A 20999-nucleotide genomic window follows, 5' to 3' on the forward strand; every position below is an offset into this window, starting at 1 on the left:
AAAAGATAACAAGACATTTACTCTGACTACTGGAAATTGCAGGTATTAGCCTTAGATTATATCCTGTTAAAAACAAAAGCGGGGGGGATGACGGGGGACGGACGGACACGACTTTTTAAAAGTACTGAAGTCACAACAGCTTCTTCACAGAGACAGAGAAAAGCAACCTGAATATAAATAAGTGTCTAAAATAGGTCAGCACTCTCTTCTTGGCCACGAAGTCTGATACTTTTCTCTAGAGGTTAGCCTAGATGGTGGAGGCACACACACTGCAAGGCAGCTCTGAGCTTGGAGTGAGCTCCAGTGCCCCAACCACAGTGCCATAGTGAAAGGCCAGGTCTCACCCACAGAGCATCACCAGCCACTCAAGGCAACGGCTACACACTCTGCAGCAGTACCTGTTTCCCCTGACTGTATGGGCTTCCAATACAACATCATTCCAGTTCCAGGAGGGGTTTGAAATGCTGTGTCCACAGCCAGTTTTCAGGTTATCAAGCAAGAAACATGGTAAGAGACAAGGGGGTTTTCACAACCCCCACCAAGAGCCAGCAGCTCCATGCTTTCAGCCCACAGCATCCTAGCCATACCCTGGCAAGAAGCACCTCTTTGTGCCAGGGCAGAATTGGGCCCTGCATAATTCAGTTACAGTAGGCAAAGCCATTACCTCCCCACCAGAGATTACAGCACCTTAAACCAATGCAGAGGGCACAGGACACAAGGTGCAGAGCATGCATCTCAGCTGTTCTGCCATTGCTTCCACAGGGGAGGCTGGTGAGAGCCTGGCTGGTGAGAGTCTGGCTGCAAGAGAGCCACAGGTTCTCTCTTTTGTTTTTTAAAAGGAAAAAGTGAACAAGTTATTTTTACAGCACTGAGCAGCAAGCCTGCCAGTCCAGCCTCAGCAGCATTCCTGCCTAGCTCGGCTTGTTTACCACCAATAAAAAGCCCATTAGTTGCACAATGCGTCTATTAAAAATAACTCAAAAAAAAAATCATTACTGGCAAATTAGTAAGACATCAGGACGCACAGACACCTCAGCGTGGCGTTATGGAAACCACATAGGAGGCAGACTTCCCTCAGGAAGTTTTCCCAAGGAAGATGAGCCCAAAGATTTCTCTACCATTGAGTAGACCTAGCTAATTTGACAGGTTCAGGACCAAAATACAGCAGTCACCCAGCCAACCAACACAGGGTTCCAAATCAAGTGACTTCCAGAGAAAGTCAACTGATCAAGCTCAAAGGCTGCTGGTCTGTGCTAATGAGAGCACAAAGTGTCCCTTACACAGGGGCAGCCCGGGGAGGAGGCTGCCATGCTCTGGGGCTTCCCCAAATATTGACACTACGGTGCAGGATCTGATACAGCAGCAGCAACAGGTGCTGACTCAGCACAGCCCCATCCCTGGCCCAGGGACAATGACCTAAATTTTCCCCATCTATTTTAACATAACTGCTGTAAAAAAAAAAAATACTCAGCTCCCAGCCCAGTTCCTGACCAAATGAAACACAAAACTTAGCACTTAGCCTTGCCACCTGCCATACGCACCACTATGCTCCAGCTAGGGAGCTCACAGCAGCACAGCTCAGACCTTGCAGACACAGCTTAAGAGCACCTTTTCTGATCACTGCTCCCAAGCTTGTGCAATTCAGGGGTCACTCTGAAGCTGACCTCGGGATTCACATAGGCAGTGGAAAGAGTGGAGTTACTACCTGGCTTTCCAACACTTTCTTGAGCACCCAGGGCCAAGGACACAAACAGAGATACAGACCAAGTTCAGGAAGCCGCTACCCTGTGGGTTGTGGGCAGAAGAGCTGAAGCTTTTTACAATACTGTTCCTCTCAGCAAACCCCTCTACAGACTGAGCACCCAGGAGCTGCTCTAAACTTAAGAGCAATATTGCTTTTCCTCCCAAGCCCAACCAAATTACTTGGGGGCTGCCCAGACAAACAGCCCAAATCCCTACATCCCTGCCTAACCCACCATTATCTAGTTAGGGAAAACCTGAAGCCACCGCATTGCAACCTAACTATTCGCTCTCTCTCCCTGCAATAGGGGGTGTCTGAGACTCTTCTGCAACTTGTGTGTTTCCATGAGCACCCACAACCCCTTCCACAAGCCCAGACACACCTTTCCACAGCCCCTTGAGAGGAAGCTCCTTTGAGAATACGCCAAGCAGAGGTACACATTGCAGACACAGCATTTTTGAAATAAGATGAGGATCCCTTTCTGCTAACAAGATGATAAGAGGGGATTTCAAAAGCAGCTGCAAATATCCAAGGCTGTGATTGAGATTGACCTTTTCAAAGGAGAAAGCCCTCTTCCCGTGCTCACACAAGAGAGCAAATGTATTTTTCAGACACGCACTTGATCCTCCAGATTTGTAAGAATGAAAATGGGGTCACAAAAGCAGGTGAGCAAGCACTGCGCTAAAGCTTAGCTGAAAACAATCTCTGGATATAAGAAATAAAGACACCCATCAGCACACAGGGTCTACAGTATCTTCATAACTACTGCTAGTAACAATTCTCTTACAGAACCCTGAACACGCCCAAGCAAGACCCAAATGCCATGTCAGAAACTCCCACTGTCCTCAGACTGGAGGACAACAGTTGCATAAACCACACTAAGAGACTTACACCCAGGGGAAGAAGAGGTTCTCTCAGCCTGGGAAGGAGAAACAACCAACCAATCCCCCTCCCACCTAACATTTAAAGTCAGGTGAGACTTGATGGAGACAACAGAGGGACAAGAGCTACGACCAAATTAGTAGCCCGTGTTTTGGCAGGGATGATGAAAATGCTCACCTGCTTCAGCTATGATCATCTCCAGCTGGAAATGGGTGAGAGGCACTCCCCTCTATTCCTAAATAGGGTCCCCATTCCTAAACCAGTGAGGTTACAGTGGGGAATATTTTGGCCTGTCAAAGTCCCTACCAGATACGTTTTTTTAACAAACAGCAAAGGAGCTTCTTCAAACTGAGCCATCAAACTGCAGCGTGCTCTGAATGCCATGCAGGGATGGAGGTGGATGTGGCTGTGTCAGAACAAGGCACAGCAGAGCTTTGCTGGACCACTCTCCCCATGGAGACCTCATCAGCCATGCTCCTGCTGAGGTGCCATCACCTCCAGCCCCACCAGTTATATATTCCCACATAATTTTAACTAACTATCTTATGCCAGAGGTTCTCCAGATGCTACCTCCATCCTGAGGGTGGTTAAAACCACACCCAAACCATGATGGCCAGTAACCCACTCCACTCTCCTCCCTGCAGCATAGAAAGCATCCAAAACAATTTTTGGGGAGATGGCAGGAGGGGTGACTCCACTCCAGCAGATTTCACGCAGACAGAGTATTGTATCATCTGCGCTGCTGTAATGTGAGGCCGGCAAGGTACCGTCAGCACTGCCGCGGCAAGGCAGCGTGCCAGCACAAACATCGTGTCGGCTGCTCTGGCTGGTTCCACAGCAACACAACCATATCCTCGGGCCAGGTCCAGACCACAGCCTGCCAGCCGAGCCGGACACACGCATCTCCGGTGCCGACAGCCATGGAAACAGAGCTTTGGTTTGCCCTGGTTAGGCTGGTTTTGGGTGCAGTGCTGTCCCCTGAGCCCACACAGGGGAAATGGAGGTGCAAGCCCCGGGAGTTTGCAATAAAGGAGATCTGTGTGGCTGGTGAGTGCATGGTCTCCTGGGAATGGCCCTTTTACTGGGCTCCAGATGCTGTGGAGTGATTGCTTATATGAAGGCGGGGGAGGCCTCTTTACTGTTTCTCATTTCCTCCTTTTTTGCTCTCCCCCCCCCCCCGATTTCCTGGTTTTGTTCAGAAGCACAAGAGAGTCATTCATCATTTTTCTTCCAGCACAAGGAACCCTCTCACCTCCCCCTCACCCCTAAATCCCTCCCCAGCAGAAAAGAGCACACGTTCACCAGCCAAAAAGGCTCGCAGCAGGGAAGGCAAAGCTCCCCTGCTTCTGCAAACAGCTCCGGCACAAAGGGCCCCATTCTCAGCTGGGTTCTGTGGGTGTCAGCCCCCAAAGGGTGAAGGCCAAAATTCAATGGCAGCAGAAATGCTAAGTCAGAAAACGGGTATCAGCAGAGAAGGAAAGCAATTTGCACTGGTTTGAATTATGGGTGATGCAAAGCAGAGAGGAATTAGCATGCTGAGGAGACAGACAGCACCACAGGTAACTGGAAAGAAAGAGCTAACAGACGAAGGTCTGCATATGTCTCAGCCTGCGTGCTCTGATGGTCACTCGATTCACTGAAACCTGGGAAATCTTTCCTTGAAGAGCTGTCCCCCGCCCTCCTCTGGAAACTGGACAGGCACTGGTCCAAGTGCAGTCCAGGTGCTGGACTTGCACTGCTCTACATGACAGCAAGCCATCAGCCCCAGCTTTGGGATGGGCTTCCAGGAAAACCCTGTTCAGTTTGCAGGAGGGGGGAAAAGGGGTAGCTATAGATGTTTTGCAGGAGGTGGGAAAAGGGGTAGCTATAGATGTAGACATTTAACCCATCTGGAGTATCAATGACATCCCCAGGAAAACTTCACTGTAGGGCTTTCCTCCAAAGGCCACTTGGGTTCACAATCACTCTGATTCCTTCCATAGCTTCTTGATGGCCTCTCCTTGCCCCATCTCGGAGGAAGGGTGCCATGACTAAAACCTCTCAGTACAGCTGCGACAGAGAAAAGCAGCTCTCGGCAAATGCTCTTGAGGAAACTGAGTAGGAGCACCCCAAAGTACTCCAAATTCTTTTATAAAGCAACAGAATGTCAGCATGAAGACCAGGACAGTGCAAACACCTGGGGTCTGTTTTGGGCTTTATGGTTTGGCTCTTGACCTGGAAAAAAGGAAATAAAACCAGTCATGCAGAAAATGTTATGGGTTTTGGTTTTGTTTGGGTTTAATCACAGCAATAACAGCAACCAAGTCAAAAAGATCTGCTTATGGTCAAACCCAAAGTCTCTTTTTGGTCATTTTAGAAGGAAAAGAAATGGAAGATCATGGTCAGTACTGGGGCCGGTTGGGTGGAAGGAACCCTGTGTAGCAGCAGCTCCACCGAGGGAGTACATTTATGGCTCAATTTCAGCAAGAATTGTATGAGCAATGAAGACACAAACCACCATTTGGGACTAAACTATTCCACAGCCACTGAGCCAGAGATCCTGGGGCTTCTCCAGCTACTGCTCATGTTTTGGGCAAAGGAAGAGTCTGAGGCTACTTTTGCACATCTTGGGTCACTGTGTGAACTGGCGGCATGCTCCATCAGCCTCTTTTGAGAGTCTGGCTATTCATTGTCTTTGCTTTCTTTAAAAATGCTCAAATGGCAAAATTTTTAGCTGCTAGTCTGCCTCAACATCTTTGCAAACTTGTTTTGAAGCCCCTTTGTGCTCTAAAGGACAGACAGCAACATTTCAAAGTTACCTCAATAAAACCTTAGACTCTGCTCTTTTTTTTTTTTTTTTTTTTCTTTTTATTTAATAGTCTGGCAGCCAAACCAAAAGGATCAGTCCCAAGCAGGAACCAACATGCGGGCTCCATTGTGCTCCAAACCCAGCCTGTGTCACCTCCAGAGTTCCCAGACGTGCTCGCGCAGAGCTCTGTGCCTGACCCTCCCACCCTTGCAGGATAGCCCCTGACAGCTCTTCTCTGAAGCACCGGCAGGTTTCAACAGGTCCTCACTGAGCCAGACAGGTCAAAATGAGCCTCCCAGCACCCTGCTGACAATATGCAAAGTAAACCTGGGAACAAGCACGGGGAGAGGTGAAGCCAGCAGAAACCTGGCAATAGGAAACAACAGGAAGAGAGAGAGCGCAGCACTTTATAGCAGGAAAAAAATAAACTTGCTGACCAAAAAAACCCCAACCGTAACTGGGAAAACGTACAGGGCTCTAGAGAATAAAAAAAGCAGCAAAGGAGGAAGGTAAGAGGAGCTGGGTACAATGCTGTGTATTTTCTTCTCAGCACCAAGGAGATCCCCGAGGGCCCCTAAAAGCCTTTTGCAAATCAGCACCAAGTTCCTGGGTGCAGCAGCTGCTGGACCATTCCTTACCAGGTGGGCTCTCATCCCACAAAAGTCCAGACTTCTGCTGTTGTAAAATAAACTCAAAAAAATCCCAGTGGGTTTTGCACTGGAGCCTTTTCAGTGTTTTCTTCACCCTGGCATGTTCAAACTAGGCGACGTGGAACCATCATGGTTCTGTAGTATTCATCACTGGAGCAACTAGCAAGCTGCTCAGGCTAAGAAACTTGCTCTCCTGAGATACAATCCCATCACCGAGTCTTCCAGAACCAAAGGCTAATATCCCCAAGAACAATACACCCAGCAGTACCTGCCTCAGTTTCCTGGACTGCCAGGTCTGGCTTTTATAGTGCAGCAAAGGCCAAACACAGGTGCCCACGGCCAGTTTGTGCCTCAGAGCAGCAACCACAACTGGGGAGGGATGAGATTAATTACATGAATAACAAAAAGCCGGATACCAGTCCCCACCCCATGTAGCTCAGACGGCAGCACAGGGGATGCTCAAAGCGCAGAAGAAGTCCCAAATGAGGCCAGTCTTACCCCATTCCAGCTACAGACCTGCATCTTGGCCTTCACAAGGGCCAGGAAAAGCCCTGCACATTTTCTTTAGAAAGGAACCCAACAGTGAAAATCCGCCAGTAGGAGTTTTCCTTTCAGCCTGACCTGGACAGTCCTGTGCATCCGCCACAAGGGCACAGCCACCAGGAGCCAGCTTGCCTGCTCAGGGAGGAGAAAAAGGAAGTTAATTTTCACAGCCAACAGAAAATAGGTATTTCTTTTCAGATGGCAGGATGTAACTGTGACGTTTAGTCACTTGATATTCCTGCTTCCCGGCTACGTCTGTCTGCAGGAAAGCCCCTGGACAGAAAGCCCTCCAGGCAGCATTGCAACATACCCACTGAAGGTCCCTGTGCCAGCTCCTTGGGGAGCTGCAGAGTTTTTGGGGATGTTCAGTCTCACCCACTCTGTGCCTTGGCTGCATGTGTCTAGCTGGACAAAGGACAAACCTGCAGCCCTGGCCTAAGGCTGCTCAGGGTCTGACTCATATGCTGAAAACAGCATTGCCCCACTCTCTCTGTGACATGCATGCCAGGACAGGATGGCAGCATGCACTGCACCAGCCCCTGCACTGCATGAAGCCAGGTTTAGAGTGGAGGAGAACCAGCACCACATCTCCAGCTCTGAAAAGCAGCCATTCACCACCATCATGATGGAGAAATCGCATTTGCTCCACATTGAGCTGTGAGGATGAGCAACCCTACCTCACGGCATTGCTCCTGCAACGCAGCTAGCACCCCCAGCTCCGTCACAGGGACAGTATCTAATCTGCAGTGTCCCGGTCCCTGCCAGGCTGTGGCTACATGCCCTGCAGGCATTGCACCTGCACCTACACAGCTGGAGAGAGAAGAGAGCAGCTCAGCTCGGGGTTACTCCGGTACAGGGCAGACTGCACACCTTGCACAACACACCCCAGGTACCAGCTTCAGGCAGACAGCTCAGCTCAGGTCACGCTGCTGACACCGCTCAGCGCATGATTCCAGGGATTTCCAAAGCACAGCCCAGTCTGCAGCTGCTCACAGAGGTACCTTCTTCATTGTGTTACCGCACCGATTGCAGTCTTGCATTGCAGAGCTTTCTGCCACACAGCTTCAAGTCCCACCCATTCACACCTCCATCTTGGGCAAAATTTGGGAACTTCCCCCAGTAAAAAGGTTTTGTAAAACTGATGGGAGTCCACTGCTTCAAGGGCTGCAAAAGCTTACTGGAGATTCTGCAGTTTCTCAGGATATAGTTTATATGGCAGTAGGCAGCCCACAGTGGGCTGTAAACATTCCCACAGGAGCATTCACATGCTCAACACCAATCTCAGTGTCAGTCTCGAACATGGGTAATGATGACAGGAGACAAGCAAGATGTGTAATTTAACTGCCAAAAACACTGCTTCATCATGGGATGCCATGGAGGGGATATGCAGAATGCACAGGCAGAGAAAAATAAAAGAGAAAACTAGGGGGAGAAAAAAGAAAGATGGACTCAGTTAAATATTTATAGGGGCTGCTTCATTTTAATTGCAAGCAGCTTTTTAGGTCAGCTGAGACATTTCAGCTCTGCTGGTCACATCAGCTCCAGGGAACAAGACACTGCTGATAACCACAACATGGAGGCCCAACTCTCCTAGCACGTAACTTAGAGAAAAAACAGATCTGGGCAGGGTTGTGCTTCCACTGGGCACGGTGCCAGTGATGAGACCTTCCTTCAGACCTTGGCTGTTGCTCCTGGATATACAGGTGGCAGGAAATGGGAACAGGTAGCAAACAGGATTCACAGGAGCAAGCCCAAATTGCTCTCGTATGTGGAGAAACTCCTACCCCAAAGCCTCAAGACACCGCAGTGATGCACTTGGCTGAGGGTTTTCTTGCCTCCCCCAGCACCTGAAGCCCCACTGCTAGAAGTCAGGAGGGCAGCTCACCCAACAAAGACAGTACCACTGTGAGCAGCCAGCAGATTGGGCTATGCATTGGGAATCCCTGAAGCCATGGTCCCAGTGGTGTCGGTAGCCTGATGGGTTTCCATAGCACTGTGTCCACCTCACAAGGCTCACCCCGTATTTTCATTAATTCCCAGCTGGCTACCACCTAAGGGCGGATTACAGGCTTGAGGGACCTTTGTCCAGGATGGTCGCTGCCTGATGATATCTGCACTGCCCAAGTGCCTTAAGCGTAGTCTGAACTTGCAAAGGTCAGTTTCGGCGTGTACAGGACTAGCCTAATGGCCAGGGGTTAAGGTAACAAATCCTTGAAACCAGCCTGATAAAAAGAATAAACAAAAAAATAAAAAATGGGGAAAGCAATGGCTGAAATCAATAACAAACATTACTAGAAAGATGGAAGCTTTGCAACTGTCTGAGATTAGAAGAATCTATGTCTGCATTACCGTTTTTTACTCTTTTTTTGCCAGTCACATTTTGTTAATACTGCAAATCTTGCATTTCAGCCCTTTGTCGGCTCAGCTGGCCTCAGTCCCTGAAGGATGGGTCACAATTCTCAAGAGGGCTGAGCAACTGATTGGTGCAGTGAGACCTGCAGTAACTTCACCACCTCCCTTACCAGCTTTGCAGTGTTGGACTCACTTCATCCAAAACAAGGGAAAGAAAGCAAACACGTTAAGCCCTGGTTCACAACAGTAGGGTTGAGCACGAACGAGGGGTTAGACTCAAAAGGAGAAGCCCCTGTCCAAACACAAGTATGTGAAGCAGTATTCATAAAGCAAACACTGGAATGACCAGCAAACAGAGTGCATTTTGCACACTTGCCCTTAACATCAGTCAAATCTCAAGACATTAGCGCTTCTAAAGAGGGATTAAAATAAAAGCACACTTTGTCCATGGACAACCTTTGTTCAAAAGCCACGTGAGAGGCGGTTAAGTTTCTACAGGCTGACTCCCCACAAAGTAAGTAAGGGAAAGTTATCAGCTTTGGGCTCCCAAAATATTTACTCAATCTAATGTTATTCTGACTGCTCTCGAGCAGACCTTTCCGAAGTCCCATGTTGTCATTTTTATGGCATACCCTTGATCAAAACTCAAATGCACAGCACCCTTTCCCAAGGGCATTTCCAAGCACTCACTGCCGTAGAAGCAACATCCTTGCAAAGCAGAAATGGTGCTATGAAAACCCGTCCCTTGGGGAGAAAAGGCTAAAGGTGCGCAGCCTCTGCCGTGCAACATCCAAGTGTCAGACCTAAACTGCATCAAGTTGAAACTGTGGGGGTCATTAAGAAGCCAAGATAAACAGCTTAAGCTGATCAAGGGCCAAGAGGCTGAGAAGACACCCTCATGGAGCAGGCTGGGGTGTTTTAGTGGCTGCAATTGATCTAAAACTTAGGTTTAGATCTCATCTGGCCACAAGCCACATCTTGGGAAGCATATCTGGTGGAGGCTGTCGGTACACTCTGCATGTTTCCTTACAACGACTTGGGATACCAGTTCTTATTTTTAGTACTATTTTTATTTCTTCATGTAATGAGTTCAGTGTTTCAGGCAGCCCTGGAGGAGCAGGAAGGACATGCCCTGTAATAAAACTAATTAATTCATGTGGAATTTCTAGCCATTATTGTGAAAGTGGCCAAATTCCTCACTCCTGAAAAGCTGCCAAAATGGCCATTAATCTGGCTGTGGTCATGAGCAGGATTCCTGTGGCCTCCTGCAACACCCAACCAGCCCCCTGGGACAGAGCCTGCAGAAACCAAAGTGGATATTGTTATTTCCTCACACCGACTCCCACAGCCCAAGTTTTACTAAACAAGACAGTTGACTCAGAGGGCTCCATGCCAAATTCCTCCCAGTGCCCCCAGACCAAGCATGCCCCAGTCATGTGCAGAGAGGTCTAGACCTTCCTAGACCTCCAAAGTCAACCCAAATCAGGTATTTTAGCATTATTCAAAGCTCTGAGGACCAAGTGTTTCCACCTGCCCAGCCTTGACCATGCTCTCAGTGCCAGGAGCCCTGAGAAGAGCAGGATAAAGAATCTACCCTAGAGACATCAGAGGTTGTATTCCCACTACCCAGCTGGGTTTACAAGGAGGCTGAGCTTTTCAGGTCCTATCTGCAGGCAATGGGAAGCTGGGCTCCTCCACAGAGAAATTCCAGGCAAGAATCTCATCAACTGAAATCCCTCAGTAATGCACAGAAATTAATGGAATCTGTCTCACTCACTGCAAGCTGGAGGTGACAGGGTCTGCGGGGCCTGGCAATGAAAAAAAATCACAGAATAAACTTATTTTAGTCACTAAAATCAACAACAACAAAATGACTCAGAATACCCAGGGATCTGACCTGTTGTGTAAGAAGGCACCATTTTGACACAGTCTCTTTTTTCTCTCCCAGTTCTGGATTGCTCTTTAAATTCAGGATGGATTACAGGGTTAGCCTCTAAATAGTACCTCTGGTGCTGTCCCAGTCCCAGGAATGGCAATATTCCCTGACCACCACTAGAAATCCAGACCTGCCCCAAATGTCATGTATAATGGACTGTCCGTCACAACACAGATTTCTAACAGTCTAAACAAAATCCTCACAAAACCACTTCTGCACAAGGTGTGGAGGCAGCACTCACTGTTCATCATGGCCAAAGGAAGAGGTCCCCTACCATGGGCAGCCACTGCTTTAGGCCTCCTCATCCCAGGATGGCAAATGATGTTCCTGTCCATTCACACCACAGTCAGATGAAGATGGTGCAGCAGTGATTTCCCTGCAATTCTCTCAATCTGGATTCATGTGATGTTCAGAAGAAAGGAAGGTCACATCTGGGATCATATCAAACTTATGGCCCTTGGTTAGTGTGGGTATTATGCTAGAAAAAGAATGGCTGTTGGAGCCCAGTAGTGCAGAGAGAGAGAAGGTTCCAGCACAAGAATGCTGTCCTTGATCAGCTGAACTGTGAGATACCTTTCTGGAGCATGGAGAAGTTCTTCCAGCCTCCAGAAAGCAGTGGTAAGTCTTGTTACAGTGTTACCACCTGGCATTTTCCTCACGCTGGTTCAACTGCAAACCTAGAAATGCTATGGTGTGGAGGGTCAGCACCCCTGAGAAGTGTGCCCAAGAAGTAAGACATAATTCATCAATAGAACTAGAATTTGTCTTCAGCACAGGCACTCCAGGGTGAGACACGAGTAATGAAAAACAGCCACGGGAAGTTCCAGGACTGTTGGGTTAACCTCACTGCAAACAAAAACACCATGGTGGCCAACCACTCCAAACCTACAACCTCCACTCCAAACTCTCCCAGGGGCCAAGACCCAGCGGACACAAACCAGGCACCACGTGGAGCCCTTGCACCACCCACCTTACATTATTTACAGCCTCTGCAACTACACAACCTGGCTGGAGCTATGGGACAGTGCCCCAGCACCAGCTCCAGGCTCCAATGGCACAGGAGGATGGAGCTCTCCACTGGCCACCCTCCTACTTCTCCTCCTCATGCCATTCCTCTTTGCTAAACCTGAATTCCTCTCCCCATTTCTGGGGAGAGCATTTCATTGCTTTTGAAGTGCCAGATGAAACAGCACCAGATGGAGGCGAGCCGCTCGCCCGCTGAAAGCAACAGGAGACGAGCATTTCCACATGGGCTGTGCTGGAGGGCTGACATCGTGCTGGTTGCAAACCCTGTGTCTGCCTGTGGCTCAGCTTGCAGCCCAATGGCACGCCAAGCACCGCACACAAAACCTCCTGGATCCAAACAGAAAATGACCCCCAAGGAATTTTCCCCATGAAAAAAGAGGGCAGATCCTGGGTGGTTTCACTGCTTCTGCTCTTCTGCCTTCACTGGGGCTGATCAGGATCTGTCCTGCTCCTCTCAAGAGCAGAATTTGGGACTTCTAAAATACAGGGTGCTCCCTATCCTGCAGGACATAGGTCACACTGAGGGACACACACCTGATCTTTGGAGGTATCAAAAAAGGTCTTGGAGGACACCCAAAACCACAAAAACACCTTCAACAGCTCACTGCACTCACCAGTCCCCCCAGACATGAGACATGGACACCAGGTGCTCACCCTTTTCTAAACCAGCAAGAGGAAAATGTGGGAAGGTTATCAGACAATCTCCTCACCAAACCAAGAGAAGTCCATTAGCATGGACTGGGCATCCTACAACTAACCAGAAGAGCTGAGAAAAGGCTACCCTGGCTTAAGTATGAAAAACAAGATCTTACGGGGAAATCTAACTGTGGTCTCGAGCAAAAATACTGGGCAAAGCTTTCTGAATTTTTCCCAACATTATAGGACTACAGGACTCTCCCAAAGAGGATGCCATGCAAGTGACTGCAACAGCATGTCACTGCTGTAGGCACCCTGCATCACCTGGCTACAAGAACAAGCTGCAAGGAGTCACAAAACCACCTCTCTAAAATTGCCTCCAGCAACTAGGGTGTTGGAAGTTTTATTAATTTCAAGGGCAGAGCATTAGAAATCCCCTCATCCCACCTGAGCTGGTTTATCTGCAGGAAACTGTAAGAGAAAGCAGGGATTTCAACACAGTCCAATTCCCACCAGTGCTTTGTGTCACTCTCAATTACAGTCCACAATGAAATACCAAGAAATCGTTCCTCACGGCCGGCAGAATTAATGGGATCTTTGACTACAGAGAGCACCAGGCAGTGAACTTGCTCCCTTACCAGCCAAGAGGCACAGTGCAGCATTCTTCAGAATAAAAGCTGCAATGTCAAAGGATAGTTTAAGGCTTATAAAAGTGACCTGATGTTTCCCAGTATTCCAGTCCATAAGAAAGGCACATGATTACTGACCCTTTCCGTTCTAAAGCAATTTATTCCTACCATAAGCTGATGCAGCAAGAGACTTTATATTCCCACTGGTACCTAGCTAAATTACATGTGGGCAAAACACTGAACAGAAGACAATCAATAATGCAGTTACAACAAGCTGTCAAATGCTGGGCTGCTGCAAAGTTCCAATAACTGTGTACTAACCCCTTTCTCTTAAGCCTTTGCCTAGTATAGCCACCACATCATGTTCACTTGTAATAAGATGTCAACTTGCACGTTTAATGAGGTCATGCTTGGCCAGTTTGTGAATGAGAAACACCTCCCAGCTTGCTGGCAGTGACTGCTAAAAGCAGGCAAAGATGTTTCAGTCAGTCTGCTGAAGGTAGTTTGTCTTTATGGAAATAACAGTAAGACTGGATTTGCAATCTTTTAAACTGGCAGAAAACTCATCCTTACAGAAAAGTGAAGATTTTGTTGACCTAACTCCCTGTCGTTGTTCATCCCGGTTCCAAAGACCGAGAGTTGTATGATGAAGCATGAGGATGGAGCACCAGGACAGGGAGGGAGTGGGGCATGACTGTCACGAGATCAGCTCAGCAGGGATGAAAGGCAACCAAGAATAATCTGCAGAACACATTAGGACCCCCAGAAGGGTATTTTCCTTCTCTCCCAAGTCCATTTCAGGAGCATGTACCATGGTTAGCCTCCAAATCACACAGCACACTCAACACCCATCAAGCAGCATCCTGCTGCATGGCACAGAGCAAAGGAACAGGTAACACAACTGCCTCCCCAAGGCAGACATCGAGCACTAACACAGCTTCCTTCACAAGGCTAATGCCATCAGGTAAAGCCTCACTCTTACACTGAGGACAAACCTGCCTCTTCAGGCAGATGCAGTCAGTAAGGACAAGTGGGAAAGCAAAGCCCAATGTGTTGCTGCTACAGGACACCCTCAAAACTGGACACATACACACTGATTCAGGCAGCATCGCCCCAAGGAAGAGCCAAAGGTGAAGATGTGCAGAAGCAGTAGTGGAAGCACATGCAAAGGCAATGGCTTTGCATCCCTCTGATACAGAACGGATCTACTAAGCAGCCACCGGATTGAAGATTCATATTTCACTCTGATTCAGGGAAAGAAAGCAGGAATTCTTTCACCTGGAAACTCAGTACACCACCAAGCTTCGCCCTCCTGTCATTACCATAAAGGCTTGAAAAGTACATTTACATTTTACATTGGCCTTCCTCTTACTCTGTCTGCCTAGAGCAAAAGTTCTTTCCCGAAGGAATTACAGACCCAGGAGGGAAGGCAGATGTGGCCAAGCTCAAAAAGCTGGAATTCCCCAATCCAGCAGAAACACAAGAAATCCACCGGACAAACTGCTGTTCCTCCTTGCTCCTTAGTGTGGAACACGTGACCAGGCAGAGCAGGTACAGCAGTGCTACTGGTCACTGGGATGAAACCCTGCCTTCACAAATCCAGCTGTTTGTAGACAGCAGTGACAGCTGCCTATCAGGCTGATAAATTAGTCCCAGCTAATACTGTAGCCAGGTCTAGAAGAGAGCCAAACACAAACACACCTCTTGCATTCCAGTTTTCACTGTTTTGCCTTCCAAATTGTTTATCCCAGCTCAATTCCTGGATGTGGATAAAACAAATGACATGGACTTTCTCACAGATGGAGCTTCTTGCTGTTCCCTTGACAAACACCATGCTCAGCGAGTATGAGCCTGAAACACAGAGGAAAGGAAACAACTGCAAAGGGCAAGAAGGAAACAGATCATTTGCCAAAGGACAGCATGAAAACACGTTCCTCCTTTGGGCCACAGCCTTGAAATCTTCCCAGGCTTCCTCCTCCCTCCAAACCACCATTTTCACACAACCACCAACCCCAACACAGCAAAGTCTAGTGGGACTGAGGCAGGGGGTAGCATTATTTTCAAGAAGCTGCTCCACAGGATGTTATTTATTGTCTTAAAGATGACAGTCAGTACAGGGCCCAACAGGTTACCTCTTAACCAGACACAGCCGCCACAAAGGAGCTTGGAGACCTGGTCCACCTACCAGCAAAGCCCCAGAAGCAGTGAGGACAGATGAGCTGTGTGGGTTTTCTTCATTCATGTATTATCCTTAGAGCTATTAGTAACTGCATTTCACTTTTAATATTTTTTCCAAGGCAAGCAGCTTTGCAGACTTTTGTTTTATCCTGGGCAGAGCTGCTCTAGTGGCTCTGGAGATAGGTATTAACACACTCCTGTGAATTTGGTTCTTACAGTTGGCTTCTCTGGTGTCTAATAATGTCCAAGCTTGCTTAAGCCAGCCTGAACACCTGGTTGCAGCACTTGGAACTAACCTCCCTCCTGCTCTTGCTTCTGCCTCAAAAGGCATCTAGCACGGGACGAGGGAGACACTCACAGCCTGGCTCTCCTCTACCTCTCGCCCACTTCTGAGCAAGTGCCTCCAGGATGTTCATTGCTGTGTTAGACCTGGCCAATCTGACTAACAGGGTCAGAAGTTGTGGGGGCAGAAGGACAGATACATGCAGATTGTGATGGATGCTTCATTTCCTTATAAAAGCAAGAGAAAAGCAGAAGTCTTCCTGGCAATTCAGTGGACATGAAAAATGCACTCATAGCATTACTGGCGAGGTTTTCAAGTTGCTGTTAAAATTCCACTTATATTATGCTACCTCCAGCCTCGGAGTCTTCTGTGTTTTGGAGCAATACATTAAACTGTCTTTTAGCAGCTGCCTGCCAAGGGGAAATGGAGGTTTTGACATTTGACCCATAAGGAAGGATGTGTGGCATTTGGGGCTACCCAAATAAGGATTTTAGCTGGATGCTAAAACAAGCTGCGTTTTTAACAGTTAACTATTTTGACGCTGGTTTTGTATCATGGGAGTTCAAAGTGGAGGCCCTGACCAGGTGAATGAGGCAACCCCAGACCTGCAGGTTCAAGTTTGCCTGAGGCTGCATTCTTTGCACAGCTCTTTCCATTTGGAAAGGTTACTTTGCACTGTCATGAACTAAAAAAAAAATCCACATTTGTTTTAATAAAGAACTGAGATTCCAAAGCAGGACTATAGCCAGCAGTGGGTTCTGAGGCAGATCCCTCGGAATTAGTACAAATATCTTGACAACAAAATAAAACAATACTACAAACCCAACTGAACTGCACTGCCAAAGGGAAAAAGATAATTCCCTTAACTGGTCAGTTTTGAACAGTGGCTCAAGAACCCTTTTTTCTGTGGAACAGATTTTATTCCTAGGACCTTGTCTCCATTAGAAGGAAACGGATGATTTTCAGCTATTCTCATAACTTGGGCAAGACAATTTTGGACACTGCTGAGATCGCGAAGGTCTGCCCTGATCCATCTCCTAGCACAAGTTCCTGTCGTGGAGCAGTACTGGCACCCTGCTGCACCTTGCCAGTTCAGGGCATTGATCTGCCAGAACACCACGCATTTGTTTCCTGAGGCTGGCTTTCTGCAGCATTAGCTCTGAACCAGCCTACTCTGACACAAGGTGACATCTAAACACATCAGAAGGAAGGAAAAAGGACAAGAGCTGGACAAGACCATGCAAGCCCCCAATTCCAGTTCATGATGGCTAAAGCAGAAGGCAGCATCCCCACCCTCTGAGATTCGAGAGGCTGAGAGACCCCAATGGTACCTGAAACACTTTCCAAAGCATGTTGTGTCTCCAGAACCCATTCAGACCTGAGCCACCCTGACTCTGCTTGGGGAGAAAGTGGCTATCAGCAACTGGGACATTATATGTCAAGAAACAGACTGCTAATATGATGTACAGACAGTCCTTACTCTGCTTCCTGTGTCCTGGTGGACTTCAGGCACATCATTTACTCCATCTGCAAAACAGCATGCCGATTTCTCTGAGGTGCTGAAAGAATAAACACATTCGAGACTGGCATGAACTCTGCGAACTTCGCGCACACAATAACAACCCTCTGTCGCCAGTTCAGGCAGTTCCAGTCAGCCATTAGGGTACGTAAAGTTTGTGAAGTGATGACCTGAAATAAACTGTTAAAAAGTGTGGTCCAGTGGCATCAAAACTAATTTAGAGGCCCTGATCCCTGGAGGTGCTGAGCCTCCATCTTGCTCCCACCCTTGGTGGGAGTTCAAGTACTCATCTCCCCAGAGGGGTACAAGTTCTCAGCCCGATTTCCACAGACTGCTGCTGTTTAGTTCCAGCATTCCCAACATCTTCAAAATACCCAAAGCCTCTTGTGCAATGAGCAACATCCCCTGCTTCCTAGCTACACGGTGGTTTATGTTACTTCACGCCTACAACCATTTCAGAATTGGCTTTACAGACCTAAGTGGAAGACTAAACAATGCTGGAGCCACAGCAGGAGAATTTGCAGAGTTTTATTCCTTGTTTCGTTTGGGCAATCCTTCTGCCTCTCATCAGGGACAAAAAACTTGCCAACCTCTTAATTTAGGAATAGTGAAGGCTCTGCATTCCAGTCCTGAACCAGCCAAAGGAGCCTTTTCAAGCTGGAAAGGGGAAATAAGGCAAATACCTTTAAGCACATTAAAAAAAAAGGGGGAAAAAAAAAGAAAAAAAAAAAGAGCCTCAACACCTGCCTTTTGCAGGCAAAAACCTGCTCTTGGGGCACTCTTGAAACTGGCCCGACATCAGCATTTGAAAGCAAATTCCAATCCCTGCTCTTCTGGATGTCAGAGTCCTTTCCCTGTCACTGCTTTAAACAAAAAGCAAACTCTCCCTAGTATATGCTTTGTAGGCATGCTGCAGATGGAAGCACGAGTCCGAACAGAATAGTATCACGTGAAGCTAGCAGACTGGGTTTTGGTTTTGTTGGGGGTTTGGTTGTATTGGTTTTGGGGTTTGTTTTTGGGGTTGTTTTTTTTTTTTCTAATGGCTACAACAACCTGCTAAAAGTTTTGTCATCTGGAGAGCAAACCCTTTTCTGGATGTCCAAGATTCTTTGCCAAGACATGCTGAACTCTGAATATTCCAGCTGCATGTTTCACATCATGCTGGTTAAGGATGTGCCAGTATTTTTATTATTAGCCCCCTATGAACATTACAGAACACCGCATACATTAAAGTGTTCTTAAACTGTGCTATTTATGTGTGCATGTATTACACATAGAGATATGGTTAAATAAATCACACCCACTGTAACAGAATAAAGACAATAAAATCAAGCAAAATATCCAGTCAGGTAATGTAATTCTGAAATAAAGTCCATAAAATCAAAAAAAAAAAGTATCATTAACTCAGAAAGTCACCTCTCAACCCATCACAGCAATGCTCTCTCCCCCCACCCCAACTTCTTGTAAAAGCGTAAGTTTGGAAGTCAGTGCCAGATTCCTTACATCTACATGCCCTTGGCTTCTTCTAGAGGGTAAAATTCACTCCCTTGACACTCATATTCTGTAGTCAAGCAAGATTTCACATCAGCTTGTTCTCCAGACTCCCAACTCTCCACAGCCCTTCGCAGCCGGGCAAAGGAGGGGGAACAGGAGCAGGGACTGCAGCATTCGCAGCCTGAGTGCATGGAAGCAGCATCTTGCAAAGTGCGATGTTTTCCCTGCTGGTGGTTTTTCTTCACTCCCCTCTCTCCATCTCTCCCCTTCAAGCAGAGCAGGGTGCACAGGTCCCCAGACCAGGGTGCACAGGTACTCACAGCAGCGTGCGCAGGTACCTGGCTATGCTCCCATTCTCCTGGGGAGCGAAGCCAGGAGGTACAGCCCGGTTCAGAGTGCTTTTCAATAAAGCCTCAACACAAGAGAAGGGAGGGAATTCGAAGCTGTGCTGCTGAACTAGTTATGCAAAGAAGGGTCAGAGCCCCAGTCTTAGCCAGGGAGCAAAGCCAGCAAGGAGGCAGAAGTCAAGGAGGGGTGATTTCAAAGGAGAAAGTGCTGGTTTCTACTCCCAGACCTGATTCTGCAATTTTCAGCATTCCACGGAAAGGGAAAGAGCTTGCGGCCGATCGCAAGGGAGAGGAAGCATTAATAAAACCCAAGCTCTGCTGTATCGGCATCCCCAAGAGCGCTCCCTCCCACACACATTGCAGCAACAGGTCAGGAGCCTGTTGACGTCCCCGTCCTCGGGGCTATGCCCTCGGGGGATGCTCCTCTTCTTCCGGCACCCGGTACCTGGATCGGGGGGAACAGAGGGGACCGGGACCCCTCACGGGCTCTGGCAGTGGACACCGCAGCTCCGAGGTGGGCTCTGCTGGGAAGGCACCCACAGGGAACGGGCTCCCCACAGAGCAAAACCCCGCAGTGCCTCAACCACCCCCTTCCCACCAAGCAGCACATGGTCCTCCCACACTGCTGCTCCCCGTATGTTTGGGGGTCCACCACCCTCAGGAGTGATTTTACGCCTCCAACCCCAAATCTGAACCTCCACCTCCCTCTGCTCGCTAAGGGCTCCCACTCCCCTCAACTGCATCTCCCCGAACTTCACCCTTATCTGCTCACAAGGGTTTTCTTCTCTAGAAGACTCCAACCTGCCCCTCGCCCCGGGGAAGTCCCTGCATTTCTCCTGTTACACCCCACCCCTGTGATTCCTGCCCCGTGCCAGGCAACCTCTCTAACCCCAGGGGTAGATGTACCCCCCCCTTCCCCCCAAAGAACATTTTCCCCTCTCCCCCAAGGACGCACTCACGCTCTTTCGCCCCTCCATCGCCTTTTTCATTCCTGCCCCTTTGGTCCCTCCCCTGACTCTCCCCTCTCCCGCAGGGATCCCCCTTCCCTACCCTCCCGAGGGGTCCCTCTGCCCTGGGAGTACACCCTTCAGACCACCCTTTAGGATTCCGTAGAGGTGCCGGTGCCCCGCGGCACTGGGTCCCGGGTGCGTTGCACCCAGCGCACAAGCCCGGTGCGCAGTTCACAACGCACTGTACCCGGCGCTCGGTCTCCGGTACCCCCGCCCGGAGCGCGGCGCGCAGTGCCCTATCCCCAGCATCAGGTCGCCGGTCCCTAGCACTCAGTGCGCCCGGTGCCGCGTCCTCGGTGCGCGGCTCTCCAGGGTCTGCGGTAGGGTCCGCGGGGTGCGCGGAACCGGGCGCTGCTCACCTGCGGGGCGCTCGGCGCTGGCGCCGTACTCGGCCGTGTCGCGGCGACGGGCGCAGGTGCCCTGCCCCTGCACCAGGGCTTGCAGGGGCAGCTCGGCGCCGGGGTCGGGGTAGCAGCGCAAGCCGGCGGCGCAGCGCGGAGTGTAGACGCCGCACGCCTCGGCCTCCAGGCGGGCGCACACCGGGCAGCAGCCGCAGCCCGGCTCCCGCACCAGCTCGGGGCAGGGCGGGCGGGCGGCAGGGGGGCAGGCGGCCAGGCGCTCCGCCGTGCAGGGCGGGCAGCGGAACAGCACCTCGGGCAGCGCCGGCCCCGCCAGCGCCAGCGCCGCCGCCGCCGCCGTTACCAGCAGCCGCGGCCAGGCGGCCCGCGCCGCGCCGCCGCGACCGACCCCGCCGAGCGCCATGGCGGGACTGACGGGCGGCGGGGCCGGCAGGTGGACACGCGGCTCGGCCCCCCGGCGGCGCGGCACGGCGCGCAAAGGAGCGGAGACGAGCGGGGCGGCGCAGCACGGCACGGATCAGCGCGGTGCGGAGAGGAGAGGAGCGGAGCGGAGCGGGGCCGGGCGCGCCTCGGCGCCGCCGGGTCCTAGAGCCGCCCCCGCTCCCGCCCCCCACCACCACACCTCC

The 20999-nt window shown here is 49.7% G+C and overlaps 1 protein-coding gene across 1 annotated transcript in view; it reads right to left on the reverse strand.

Annotated features, from left to right (window-relative positions):
• IGFBP2 (insulin like growth factor binding protein 2) overlaps nt 1–20776 on the reverse strand; it is a 62733-nt gene extending 41957 nt beyond the window's left edge. The window contains exon 1 of the mRNA XM_057430105.1: nt 20374–20776. Within this exon, the coding sequence (XP_057286088.1) occupies nt 20374–20776 (403 nt within the window). The remainder of the gene's footprint in view (nt 1–20373) is intronic.
• Nucleotides 20777–20999: the final 223 nt, after the last annotated feature.

The sequence above is a fragment of the Pezoporus wallicus genome, unplaced genomic scaffold (assembly GCF_028554395.1).
Source record: "Pezoporus wallicus isolate ANWC-B61680 ecotype Strahan unplaced genomic scaffold, APGP_CSIRO_Pwel_v1 contig_5261, whole genome shotgun sequence".
Classification (NCBI taxonomy): domain Eukaryota; kingdom Metazoa; phylum Chordata; class Aves; order Psittaciformes; family Psittacidae; genus Pezoporus; species Pezoporus wallicus.